At 47.7% G+C, this 12,302-nt stretch overlaps 1 protein-coding gene across 5 annotated transcripts in view; it reads left to right on the plus strand.

The window, feature by feature from the left end:
- LOC139413900 (dedicator of cytokinesis 3) overlaps positions 1-12,302 on the plus strand; it is a 418,571-nt gene that overhangs the window by 192,161 nt on the left and 214,108 nt on the right. For all 5 annotated transcript variants that reach the window (XR_011634841.1, XR_011634842.1, XM_071161746.1 and 2 more), the window contains exon 4: positions 8,218-8,273. Coding sequence is in view for 3 of the 5 variants with exons in the window: in XM_071161746.1 (XP_071017847.1) it covers positions 8,218-8,273 (56 nt within the window). In the remaining 2 variants the exon portion in view is untranslated. The remainder of the gene's footprint in view (positions 1-8,217; positions 8,274-12,302) is intronic.

A 12,302-nucleotide genomic window follows, 5' to 3' on the forward strand; every position in this document is an offset into this window, starting at 1 on the left:
CTCGTGATTGGTTATTACTCTGTTCAAGTGGACTGGGATTTTGCTGTGATCTGATAGGGGTGTCGGTGGGCTGACTGTGAAAGGTCTGAGAGACTCTTGGTTTGAGGTCAGTGATAAAGTAGTCTACAGTACTACCGCCAAGAGATGAACTATACAGTTGAAGTCAGAAGTTTACATACACCTTAGCCAAATACATTTAAACTCAGTTTTTCACAATTCCTGACATTTAATCCTAGTAAGGGTGGAAGTCTTTTCATGGTAGCAGGGTGGAAGTCTTTTCATGGTGCAATGTGGAAGTCTTTTCATGGTAGCAGGGTGGAAGTCTTTTCATGGTTGCAGGGAGAAGATAACCACTTGTGCATTGGGGAAAGTAGAAGAAACTCTCTCAATTCAATTCAAGGGGCTTTATTGGCATGGGAAACGTGTTAACATTGCCAAAGCAAGTGAAGTAGATCATAAACACAAGTGAAATAAACAATAAAAATTAACAGTAGACATTTCACATACAGAAATTCCAAAATAATTATTAAGACATTTCAATTTTCATTGTATGTATATATACAGTGTTGTAACAATGTGCAAATGGTTCAAGGGAAAATAGATACAAATACATACGAGTTGTATTTACAGTGGTGTTTGTTCTTCACTGGTTTCCCTTTTCCTGTGGCAACAGGTCACACAGGAGCTGTTGCCTCCCCCCCCTCTCTCTCTCTCTCTCTCTCTCTCTCTCTACCTCTCTCTCTCTCTCTCTCTCTCCCTCTCCCTCTCTCTCTCCCCCTCTCTCTCTCTCTTCCCCTATCTCTCTCTCCCTCTCTCCCCCTCACTCTCTCCCTCTCTCCCTCACCCCCCCTGTCTCCTCTCTCCCTCTCTCTCTCTCTCCCTCCCTCTCCCCCCTGTCTCCTCTCTCCCTCTTTCTCTCTCTCCCTCCCTCTCCCTCTCCCTCTCTCTCGCTCTCTCTCTCTCCCTCCCTCTCCCTCTCCCTCTCTCTCTCTCTCTCTCTCTCTCTCCCTCGCTCCCTCTCTCTCTCTCTCTCTCTCTCTCTCTCTCTCCCTCTTCTCAATCTCCTGGTTTGTCTTCATGCAGCTGTCTTCTTTTTCCTTCTTGATCTTGCTCCTGCTCTTTCCTGGACTATGAAAGTGGATAACTATTGTTATTTGAAGGTATTGATCATCATATAGGCACATCCTATCATCACTAGAAGTATGGTCTATATTTTACGGTATGGTCTATATTTTTACATATTTATCTAGGTCATAATATCACCTGAGCGCCTATAATATTGCGACATTATGATTCTCAGCCTCAAACTTTCAAGAAGCAGTGATATGACACTGGTGATATAACAGAGGGAGGGTACACACACACACACACACACACACACAGGCAGGCAGATCTGCATTGCCGGAGGGCACAGATCCAGATGGCTAGTGATTTCCCAACATGCACTGTTACTACATAATGCTTCACTTCCTGGATGCAGCAGGGCTGAAAGGAGGTCAGACAAGATGGTATGTGTGTGTGTGTGTGTGTGTGTGTGTGTGTGTGTGTGTGTGTGTGTGTGTGTGTGTGTGTGTGTGTGGGAGAGAGAGAGAGAGAGAGAGAGAGAGAGAGAGAGAGAGAGAGAGAGAGTGCGCAGTCTCTCTACATCCCCTGAATAGAATCACTCACATTCTGCAGAGGCAGCATATTCCATCATCTTACTGTCTCTTATATCACTTAGGCTGTGAGAACATTTGACCCTCTCCTTCTCACGTTCCCACACCTCTTATACCCATTGAAGAGTACAGATTTTCTTTTTTTACTAGTTCAACCATTGGATAGTCAGCGTGTTAACGTATCAGCTGTGCTTCCAAAACCTTTTGAAATCTGCAATTTAACATCACGAGTGGAACCTCTGTCATTGTCCTGTCTTGCCACAGCACTGTGAACTGCGGCACATTGAAGCGTATGATTGGTCCAGCTATGTAAAGGATCAAGGTGATTGGATGCATGTTTTTAAAAAAAACGCCCCTCTAGATTAGAGTGGAGCTGAATGGAGACAGAGAATGTTCTCCACTGATTTTATAAAATGTTAAAAATAGCATCACGCTTTTCTCTTGTGCAACGTTGTCAACACATTTGGGTTGCTCTTATTCCCGTCCCCATTGCAGAATACAGCCTTTTGACAGCATGTACTAAAGTTGATCTAATCCACAATTGCATTAGCTTGGTCCCCTCATTTGTTGATTGGAATTTAGGCTGTGACAATGAAACGGCATCAAGAGGTTTTAGCAGGGAAGTTTGGTAGGGAGACTTGATACCTATGTTTTAGTGGGGAAGTTTGGTAGGGAGACCTGATTTGTAACTATTATAACAATAAAGTATCAAACAGAATGGGAACCCCAATATCAAGCCGAGACCCAGATGCAGACACAGGAGGCAGATGGTTAGAGTCTTACAATGTCTAATAATCCAAAGGAGTAGGCTAGAGAACGGTCGTGGACAGGCAAAAGGTCAAAACCAGATCAGAGTCCAGGAGGTACAGAGTGGCAGACAGGCTAGTGGTCAAGGCAGGCAGAATGGTCAGGCAGGTGGGTAGAAAGTCCAGAAACAGGCAGGGTCAACACTGGGAGGACTAGAAAAAAGAGAATAGAAGCAGGAGTACGGGAAAACCACTGGTTGACTTGGAACATACAAGATGAACTGGCACAGAGAGACATGAAACACAGGGATACACTGTTACACTGTTACAGAGAGACAGGAAACACAGGGATAAATACACTGGCACAGAGAGACAGGAAACACAGGGATAAATACACTGGCACAGAGAGACAGGAAACCCAGGGATATATACACTGGTACAGAGAGACAGGAAACACAGGGATAAATACACTGGTACAGAGAGACAGGAAACACAGGGATAAATACACTGGCACAGAGAGACAGGAAACACAGGGGTAAATACACTGGTACAGAGAGACAGGAAACACAGGGATAAATACACAGAGACAGGAAACACAGGGATAAATACACTGGTACAGAGAGACAGGAAACACAGGGATAAATACACTGTTACAGAGAGACAGGAAACACAGGGATAAATACACTGGTACAGAGAGACAGGAAACACAGGGATAAATACACAGAGACAGGAAACACAGGGATGAATACACTGGTACAGAGAGACAGGAAACACAGGGATAAATACACTGGTACAGAGAGACAGGAAACACAGGGATAAATACACTGGTACAGAGAGACAGGAAACACAGGGATAAATACACTGGCCCAGAGAGACAGGAAACACAGGGATAAATACACTGGGGAAAATAAGCGACACCTGGAGGGGGTGGAGACAATCACAAGGACAGGTGAAACAGATCAGGGCGTGACACCTATAGTGGATGTTTGATTCTACAGCGGGGATAATTCATTTAAAATAGTTTGGTTAGTGTGAAGGGGCAGATTTATGTCCTCTCGTCTTCCGGAAATGTTATTATCTATTTACTGGATTTAGTCTGATGAGTGGAACAATTCTAATTCTTAACAATGGGCTAAACTATAGGGTAATTAGTGTACTTGTCAGAAACAACACTACTGTTATTTCCTACAGTTATTTTATTCTTCCACCTTTCTTCCCAGTTCTGACAGTCTAATTTACTGACATGTTTTATTAACCTTTGTTTTAACTAGGCAAGTAATCCCATATTTGAAATCTGATATGTCTACTTGTGTCTTTGAAATGTAATGATATGAGGCTACGTATTAGTGCAGCCATTCACGGACAGTTTTTAATAAATCAGACATATAAGCATTGGATGTTAAATGCTCCAGGAATCAAATATAATGTATTGACCTTTTAGTACTGTGCACATGTTAGGCAGAGATGGCAGAGGGACTTACAACTCATCAACACATCACATTTTCTCTACGTAGAGTATGACGATGTCAAGGATCTTCAACTAGTGGGCATAAACCACCTGAATAATAAATCATTAAAACATTTTCTTGAAGGTTGGGTGATTTTGAGAAAATTATTGTCATAACAAGAACATTTTCAAACACCCATCACTTGGGAAACATAGTTCATGGGGGGATCCCGAGTGTCGCAGCGGTCTAAAGCACTGCATCTCAGTGCTAGAGGCGTCACTACAGACCCTGGTTCGATCCTGGGCTGTATCACCACAGGCCGTGATCGGGAGTCACATAGGGCGGCGCACAATTGGGCCAACGTTATCCGGGTTAGGGGAGGGTTTCGCAGAGGTAGGCCGTCTTTGTAAAATAAAAACCTCTGTAACCTGTAGCCTCTATAACCCTGTAAGCTATCTAACCCTGTAGCCTCTGTAACCTGTAGCCTCTGTAACCCTGAAACCTGTAGCCTCTGTAACCCTGAAACCTGTAGCCTCTATAACCCTGTAAACTATGTAACCCTGTAGCCTCTGTAACATGTAGCCTCTGTAACCCTGCAACCTGTAGACTCTATAACCTCTGTAACCTGTAGCCTCTATAACCCTGTAGCCTCTGTAACCCTGTAGCCTCTGTAACCTGTAGCCTCTATAACCCTGTAGCCTCTGTAACCCTGTAGCCTCTGTAACCCTTTAACCCTGTAACCTGTAGCCCCTGTAACCCTGAAACCTGTAGCCTCTATAACCTCTGTAATCCTGTAGGCTTTATAACCCTGTAACCTGTAGCCTCTGTAACCCTGTAACCTGTAGCCTCTGTAACCCTGTAACCTGTAGCCTCTGTCATCTGTAGCCTCTATAACCCTGTAGCCTCTGTAACCCTGTAACCTATGTAACCCTGTAACCTCGGTAACCTGTAGCCTCTATAACCCTGTAACCCTGTAGCCTCTGTAACCCTGTAACCCTGTAGCCCCTGTAACCTGTAGCCTCTTTAACCTGTAGCCTCTGTAACCCTGTATCCTCTGTAACCCTGTAACCCCTGTAACCTGTAGCCTCTGTAACCTGTAGCCTCTGTAACCTGTAGCCTCTCTAACCCTGTAACCCCTGTATCCTGTAGCCTTTGTAACCTGTAGCCTCTGTAACCCTGTAACCTGTAGCCTCTGTAACCTGTAGCCTCTATAATCTCTGTAACCTATGTAACCCTGTAACCTCGGTAACCTGTGGCCTCTGTAACCCTGTAACCCTGTAGCCTCTGTAACCCTGTAACCCTGTAGCCTCTGTAACCTGTAGCCTCTGTAACCTGTAGCCTCTGTAACCCTGTAGCCTCTGTAACCCTGTAACCTGTAGCATCTGTAACCTGTAGCCTCTATAACCTCTGTAACCTGTAGCCTCTGTAAACCTGTAACCTGTAGCGTATGTAACCTCTGTAACCTGTAGCCTCTTTAAACCTGTAACCTGTAGCCTCTGTAACCTCTGTAACCTGTAGCCTCTGTAACCTGTAGCCTCTGTAACCTGTAGCCTCTGTAACCCTGTCCCCTGTAACCTCTGTAACCTGTAGCCTCTGTAACCTGTAGCCTCTGTAACCCTGTAACCTCTGTAAACTGTAGCCTCTGTAACCCGTAGCCTCTGTAACCCTGTAACCTGTAACCCTGTAACCTGTAACCTGTAGCCTCTGTAACCCTGTAACATGTAACCTCTGTAACCTGTAGCCTCTGTAACCTGTAGCCTCGGTAACCTGTAACTTCTGTAACCCTGTAACCTGTAGCCTCTGTAACCCTGTAACCTGTAGCCTCTGTAACCCTGTAACCTGTAGCCTCTGTAACCTGTAGCCTCTATAACCCTGTAGCCTCTGTAACCCTGTAACCTATGTAACCTGTAGCCTCTGTAACCTGTAGCCTCTGTAACCTGTAGCCTCTGTATCCCTGTAACCTGTAACCCTGTAACCTGTAACCTGTATCCTCTGTAACCCTGTAATCTGTAACCTGTAGCCTCTGTAACCTGTAGCCTCTGTAACCTGTAGCCTCTGTAACCCTGTAACCTGTAGCCTCGGTAACCTGTAACTTCTGTAACCCTGTAACCTGTAGCCTCTGTAACCCTGTAACCTGTAGCCTCTGTAACCCTGTAACCTGTAGCCTCTGTAACCTGTAGCCTCTATAACCCTGTAGCCTCTGTAACCCTGTAACCTATGTAACCCTGTAACACGTAGCCTCGGTAACCTGTAGCCTCTGTAACCCTGTAACCTGTAGCCTCTGTAACCTTTAGCCTCTGTAACCCTGTAACCTGTAGCCTCTGTAACCCTGTAACCTGTAGCCTCTGTAACCTGTAGCCTCTGTAACCTGTAGCCTCTGTAACCTCTGTAACATGTAGCCTCTGTAACCCTGTAACCTGTAGCCTCTATAACCTCTGTAACCCTGTAGCCTCTGTAACCTCTGTAACCTGTAGCCTCTGTAACCTGTAGCCTCTGTAACCCTGTAATCTGTAGCCTCTGTAATCCTGTAACCCCTGTAACCTGTAGCCCCTGTAACCTCTGTAACCTGTAGCCTCTGTAACCATGTAACATGTAGCCTCTATAACCCTGTAGCCTCTGTAACCTGTAGCCTCTGTAACCCTGTAACCTGTAGGCTCTATAACCCTGTAACCCTGTAACCTGTAGCCTCTGTAACCCTGTAACCTGTAGCCTCTATAACCCTTTAACCCTGTAACCTGTAGCCTCTGTAACCCTGTAACCTGTAGGCTCTATAACCCTGTAACCCTGTAACATGTAGCCTCTGCAACCCTGTAACCTGTAGCCTCTGTAACCCTGAAACCTGTAGCCTCTGTAACCCTGTAACCTGTAGCCTCTGTAACCTGTAGCCTCTATAACCCTGTAGCCTCTGTAACCCTGTAACCTATGTAACCCTGTAGCCTCTATAACCCTGTAGCCTCTGTAACCCTGTAGCATCTGTAACCCTGTAGCCTCTGTATCCCTGTAACCTGTAGCCTCTGTAACCTCTCTATCCCTGTAACCTCTGTAGCCTCTGTAACCCTGTAACCTGTAACCTCTGTAACCCTGTAACCTGTAGCCTCTGTATCCCTGTAACCTCTGTAACTCTGTAACCCTGTAACCTGTAACCTGTAGCCTCTATAACCCTGTAGCTTCTGTAATCTCTGTAACCTGTAACCTCTGTAACCCTGTAACCTGTAGCCTCTGTAACCCTGTAACTTGTAGCCTGTGTAACCCTGTAACCTGTAGCCTCTGTAACCCTGTAACCTGTAGTCTCTGTAACCTGTAGCCTCTATCACCCTGTAGCCTCTGTAACCTCTGTAACATGTAGCCTCTGTAACCTGTAGCCTCTGTAACCTCTGTAACCCTGTAACCTCTGTAACCTGTAGCCTCTGTAACCTGTAGCCTCTGTAACCCTGTAACCTCTGTAACCCTGTAACCTCTGTAACCCTGTAACCTCTGTAACCTGTAGCCTCTGTAACCCTGTAACCCTGCAACCTGTAGCCTATGTAACCCTGTAACCTGTAGCCTCTGTAACCCTGTAACCTGTAGCCTCTGTAACCCTGTAACCTGTAGCCTCTGTAACCCTGTAACCTGTAGCCTCTGTAACCCTGTAACCTGTAGCCTCTGTAACCCTGTAACCTGTAGCCTCTGTAACCCTGTAACCTGTAGCCTCTGTAACCCTGTAACCTGTAGCCTCTGTAACCCTGTAACCTGTAGCCTCTGTAACCCTGTAACCTATAGCCTCAGTAACCCTGTAACCTGTAGCCTCTGTAACCCTGTAACCTGTTGCCTCTGTAACCCTGTAACCTATAGCCTCAGTAACCCTCTCTCCCCTCTCTCATCCTCTCTCTCTTCCTCTCTCTCCAATCTCTCTGTCTATCTGAGCAGTAGTAGAGGGCTGTACAGTACATCGACACTCTTAGCTAATACAGTCCCTGGTCAAAGCTAGTACAGTCCCTGGTCAAATCTAATACAGTCCCTGGTCTTAGCTAATACAGTCCCTGTTCAAAGCTAATACAGTCCCTGTTCAAGGCTAATACAGTCCCTGGTCAAAGCTAATACAGTCCCTGGTCAAGGCTAATACAGTCCCTGGTCAAGGCTAATACAGTCCCTGGTCTTAGCTAATACAGTCCCTGTTCAAAGCTAATACAGTCCCTGTTCAAGGCTAATACAGTCCCTGGTCAAAGCTAATACAGTCCCTGGTCAAGGCTAATACAGTCCCTGGTCAAGGCTAATACAGTCCCTGGTCAAAGCTAATACAGTCCCTGGTCAAAGCTAATACAGTCCCTGGTCAAAGCTAATACAGTCCCTGGTCAAAGCTAATACAGTCCCTGGTTTTTCTTTTCTCAGGGAATCTTCCCGACCAGCTACATTCACTTGAAGAAGGCCATCGTAACCAACAGAGGGTAAGTATCCCTCCATGACTTATACCTAATGACTTTCTCTGAGGAGAAGAAGCAGGAGAGAGAGAAGGGGTGTTAAGTAGAGGGGATGGGTGTTAAGGAGAGGGGATGGATGTTCAGGAGAGGGGATGGTGGTTAAGGAGAGGGGATGGGTGTTAAGGAGAGGGGATGGGTGTTAAGGAGAGGGGATGGGTGTGAAGAGAAGAAAGGGGAGAGGGATGGAGGAGCGGGGTGGAGGAGATGGGTGGAGGGGAGGAGAGAGGGATGGAAGAGAGGGGTGGAGGGGAGGAGAGAGGGATGGAGGAGAGGGGTGGAGGGGAGGAGAGAGGGATGTAGCGGGGTGGAGGAGAGGAGAGAGGGATGTAGGAGAGGGGTGGAGGAGAGGAGAGAGGGATGGAGGAGAGGGGTGGATGGGAGGAGAGAGGGATGGAGGGGAGGGGTGGAGGAGAGGAGAGAGGGATGGAGGAGAGATGGATGGAGGGTAGGAGAGAGGGATGGAAGAGAGGGGTGGAGGAGAGGAGAGAGGGATGGAGGAGAGGGGTGGAGGGGAGGAGAGAGGGAGGAGAGGAGAGAGGGAGGAGAGGGGTGGAAGGGAGGGGAGGAGAGAGGGAGGATAGGGGCGGAGGAGAGGAGAGAGGGATGGAGGAGAGGGGTGGAGGGGAGGAGAGAGGGAGGAGAGGAGAGAGGGAGGAGAGGGGTGGAGGGAAGGGGAGGATAGGGGTGGAGGAGAGGAGAGAGGGAAGAGAGGGGAGGATAGAAGGAGGAGAGGAGAGAGGGAGGAGAGGAGAGAGGGAGGAGAGGAGAGGAGAGAGGGAGGAGAGAGGAGAGGAGAGAGGGAGGGGAGGAGAGAGGGAGGAGAGGGGTGGAGGAGAGGAGAGAGGGAGGAGAGGAGAGAGGGAGGAGAGGCGAGAGGGAGGAGAGGAGAGGAGAGAGGGAGGAGAGGAGACAGGAGAGGAGAGAGGGAGGGGAGGAGAGAGGCAGGAGAGGGGTGGAGGAGAATAGAGAGGGAGGAGAGGAGAGAGGAGAGGAGAGAGGGAGGAGAGGAGAGAGGGATGGAGGAGAGGGGTGGAGGGGAGGAGAGAGGGAGGAGAGGAGAGAGGGAGGAGAGGAGAGAGGAGAGTAGAGAGGGAGGAGAGGAGAGAGGGAGGAGAGGAGAGGAGAGAGGGAGGAGAGGAGAGAGGAGAGAGGGAGGGAAGGAGAGAGGAAGGAGAGAAGAGGAGGGAGGAGAAGAGAGAGGGAGGAGAGAGGTGTGAAAAACAGAGGCATATTATTTATTCATCTCTGCCTGACTTAGTACACTTCTTTTCCCCTTCCGTTTCGTCACTCTCTCTCTCTCCTCTCCTCCCTCTCTCCTCTCCTCCCTCTCTCTCTCTCCTCTCCTCCCTCTCTCCTCTCTCCTCTCTTCCCTCTCTTCTCTCCTCTCTCCTCTCCCCCCTCTCTCCTCTCCTGTTCTCCCTCTCTCCTCTCCTCTCTCCTCTCCTCCCTCTCTCCTCTCCTCTCTCCTCTCCTCTCCTCCCTCTCTCTCTCTCTCTCTCCTCCCTCCATCGCTCCATCCCTCCCTATCTGATTTATTCCTCTTGCTGTCCCTGTGTTCTACTCTGTCTGACTGCAGAGGTTCTGATTTATAACTAGTTCTAGATTTACAGTGTCCAGTTACCTGGCAGACTATGGGAAAGGCCCGTCTTGTACTGAGAATCACCTCAGTGAAATCATCAGTCAGGACCGACAAGATCATCTCGATCACTTCTTAGGGGAACACTTGTTTTACTATGTCCAGTACCCGGCTTGGTACAGGGAAACGACAGTAATATACTTGTTCCTGTTATCCAGCACGGTACAGGGAAACTACAGTAATATACTTGTTCCTGTTATCCAGCACGGTAAAAAAACACCAAAATGGTGCCGGTCCATAGTCATGGTACATAGTCATGGTACATAGTCATGGTACACAGTCATGGTACATAGTAATGGTCCATAGCCATGGTACATAGGCATGGTACATAGGCATGGCCCTTAGTCATGGTACATAGTCATGGTACATAGTAACGGTACATAGTCATGGTACATATTATTGGTACATAGTCATGGTCCATAGTCATGGTACATAGTCATGGTACATAGGCATGTTACATAGTAATGGTCCTTAGTCATGGTCCATAGTCATGATACATAGGAATGGTACATTGTCATGGTACATAGCCATGGTACATAGTCACGGTACATAGTCATGGTACATAGCCATGGTACATAGTAACGGTACATAGTATTGGTACATAGTCATGGTACATAGTCATGGTACATAGTCATGGTACATAGTCATGGTACATAGTCATGGTACAGTTAAAGTACAGTCAGGATAGACAATACAATTTATCTGACTACTTAAGCTATGTTTTTTTTATTTTATTCTTTATATTTTTAATTTAACCTTTATTTAACTAGGCAAGTCATTTAAGAAGATTCTTATTTACAATGACGCCAAACTCGGACGACGCTGGGCCAATTGCGCTCCACCCTATGGGACTTCCAATCACAGTCGGCTGTGATACAGCCTGGAATCGAACCAGCACTGAGATGTAGTTCCTTAGACCGCTGGGCCACTTGGTGAGCCCATTTCACAGCATATTACAGGGAAGTCCTATACTGTACTGGGAAACATCCCAGAATGTGCTGGGATCAGCCAGCAGGATAGACAGGATAGACAGGATGGGCAGGATAGACAGGATTGACTGGATAGGCAGGATAGACAGGATGGGCAGGATAGACAGGATAGACAGGATGGGCAGGATAGACAGGATGGACAGGATGGGCAGGATAGACAGGATAGACAGGATGGGCAGGATAGACAGGATAGAAAGGATAGACTGGATAGGCAGGATAGACAGGATGGGCAGGATAGACAGGATAGACAGGATGGGCAGGATAGACAGGATAGACTGGATAGAAAGGATGGGCAGTATAGACAGGATAGACAGGATAGACAGGATGGGCAGGATAGACAGGATAGACAGGATGGGCAGGGTAGACTGGATAGACAGGATAGGCAGGATGGGCAGGATAGACAGGATGGGCAGGATGGGCAGGATAGACAGGATGGGCAGGATGGACAGGATAGACAGGATGGGCAGGATAGACAGGATGGGCAGGATAGGCAGGATAGACAGGATGGGCAGGATAGACAGGATGGGCAGGATAGACAGGATGGGCAGGATAGACAGGATGGGCAGGATAGACAGGGTAGACAGGATAGACAGGATGGACAGGATAGACAGGATGGACAGAATAGACAGGATGGACAGGATGGACAGGATAGACAGGATAGACAGGATGGGCAGGATAGACAGGATGGACAGGATAGACAGGATGGACAGGATAGACAGGATAGACAGGATGGGCAGGATATACAGGATAGACAGGATGGACAGGATAGACAGGATAGACAGGATGGACAGGATGGACAGGATATACAGGATAGACAGAATAGACAGGATGGACAGGATAGACAGGATAGACAGGATAGACAGGATGGGCAGGATAAACAGGATGGGCAGGATAGACAGGATGGACAGGATAGACAGGATGGGCAGGATGGACAGGATGGGCAGGATTGACAGGGTGGGCAGGATAGACAGGATAGACAGGATGGACAGGATGGACAGGATAGACAGGATGGACAGGATAGACAGGATGGGCAGGATGGACAGGATAGACAGGATAGACAGGATGGACAGGATGGACAGGATAGACAGGATAGACAGGATGGGCAGGATAGACAGGATAGACAGGATGGGCAGGATAGACAGGATGGACAGGATAGACAGGATAGACAGGATGGGCAGGATAGACAGGATGGGCAGGATAGACAGGATAGACAGGATAGACAGGATATACAGGATAGACAGGATGTACAGGATGGACAGGATATACAGGATAGACAGGATGGACAGGATGGACAGGATAGACAGGATAGACAGGATAGGCAGGATGGGCAGGATAGACAGGATAGACAGGATTGACAGGATTGACAGGATT

Source organism: Oncorhynchus clarkii, chromosome 7 (assembly GCF_045791955.1).
Source record: "Oncorhynchus clarkii lewisi isolate Uvic-CL-2024 chromosome 7, UVic_Ocla_1.0, whole genome shotgun sequence".
Classification (NCBI taxonomy): domain Eukaryota; kingdom Metazoa; phylum Chordata; class Actinopteri; order Salmoniformes; family Salmonidae; genus Oncorhynchus; species Oncorhynchus clarkii.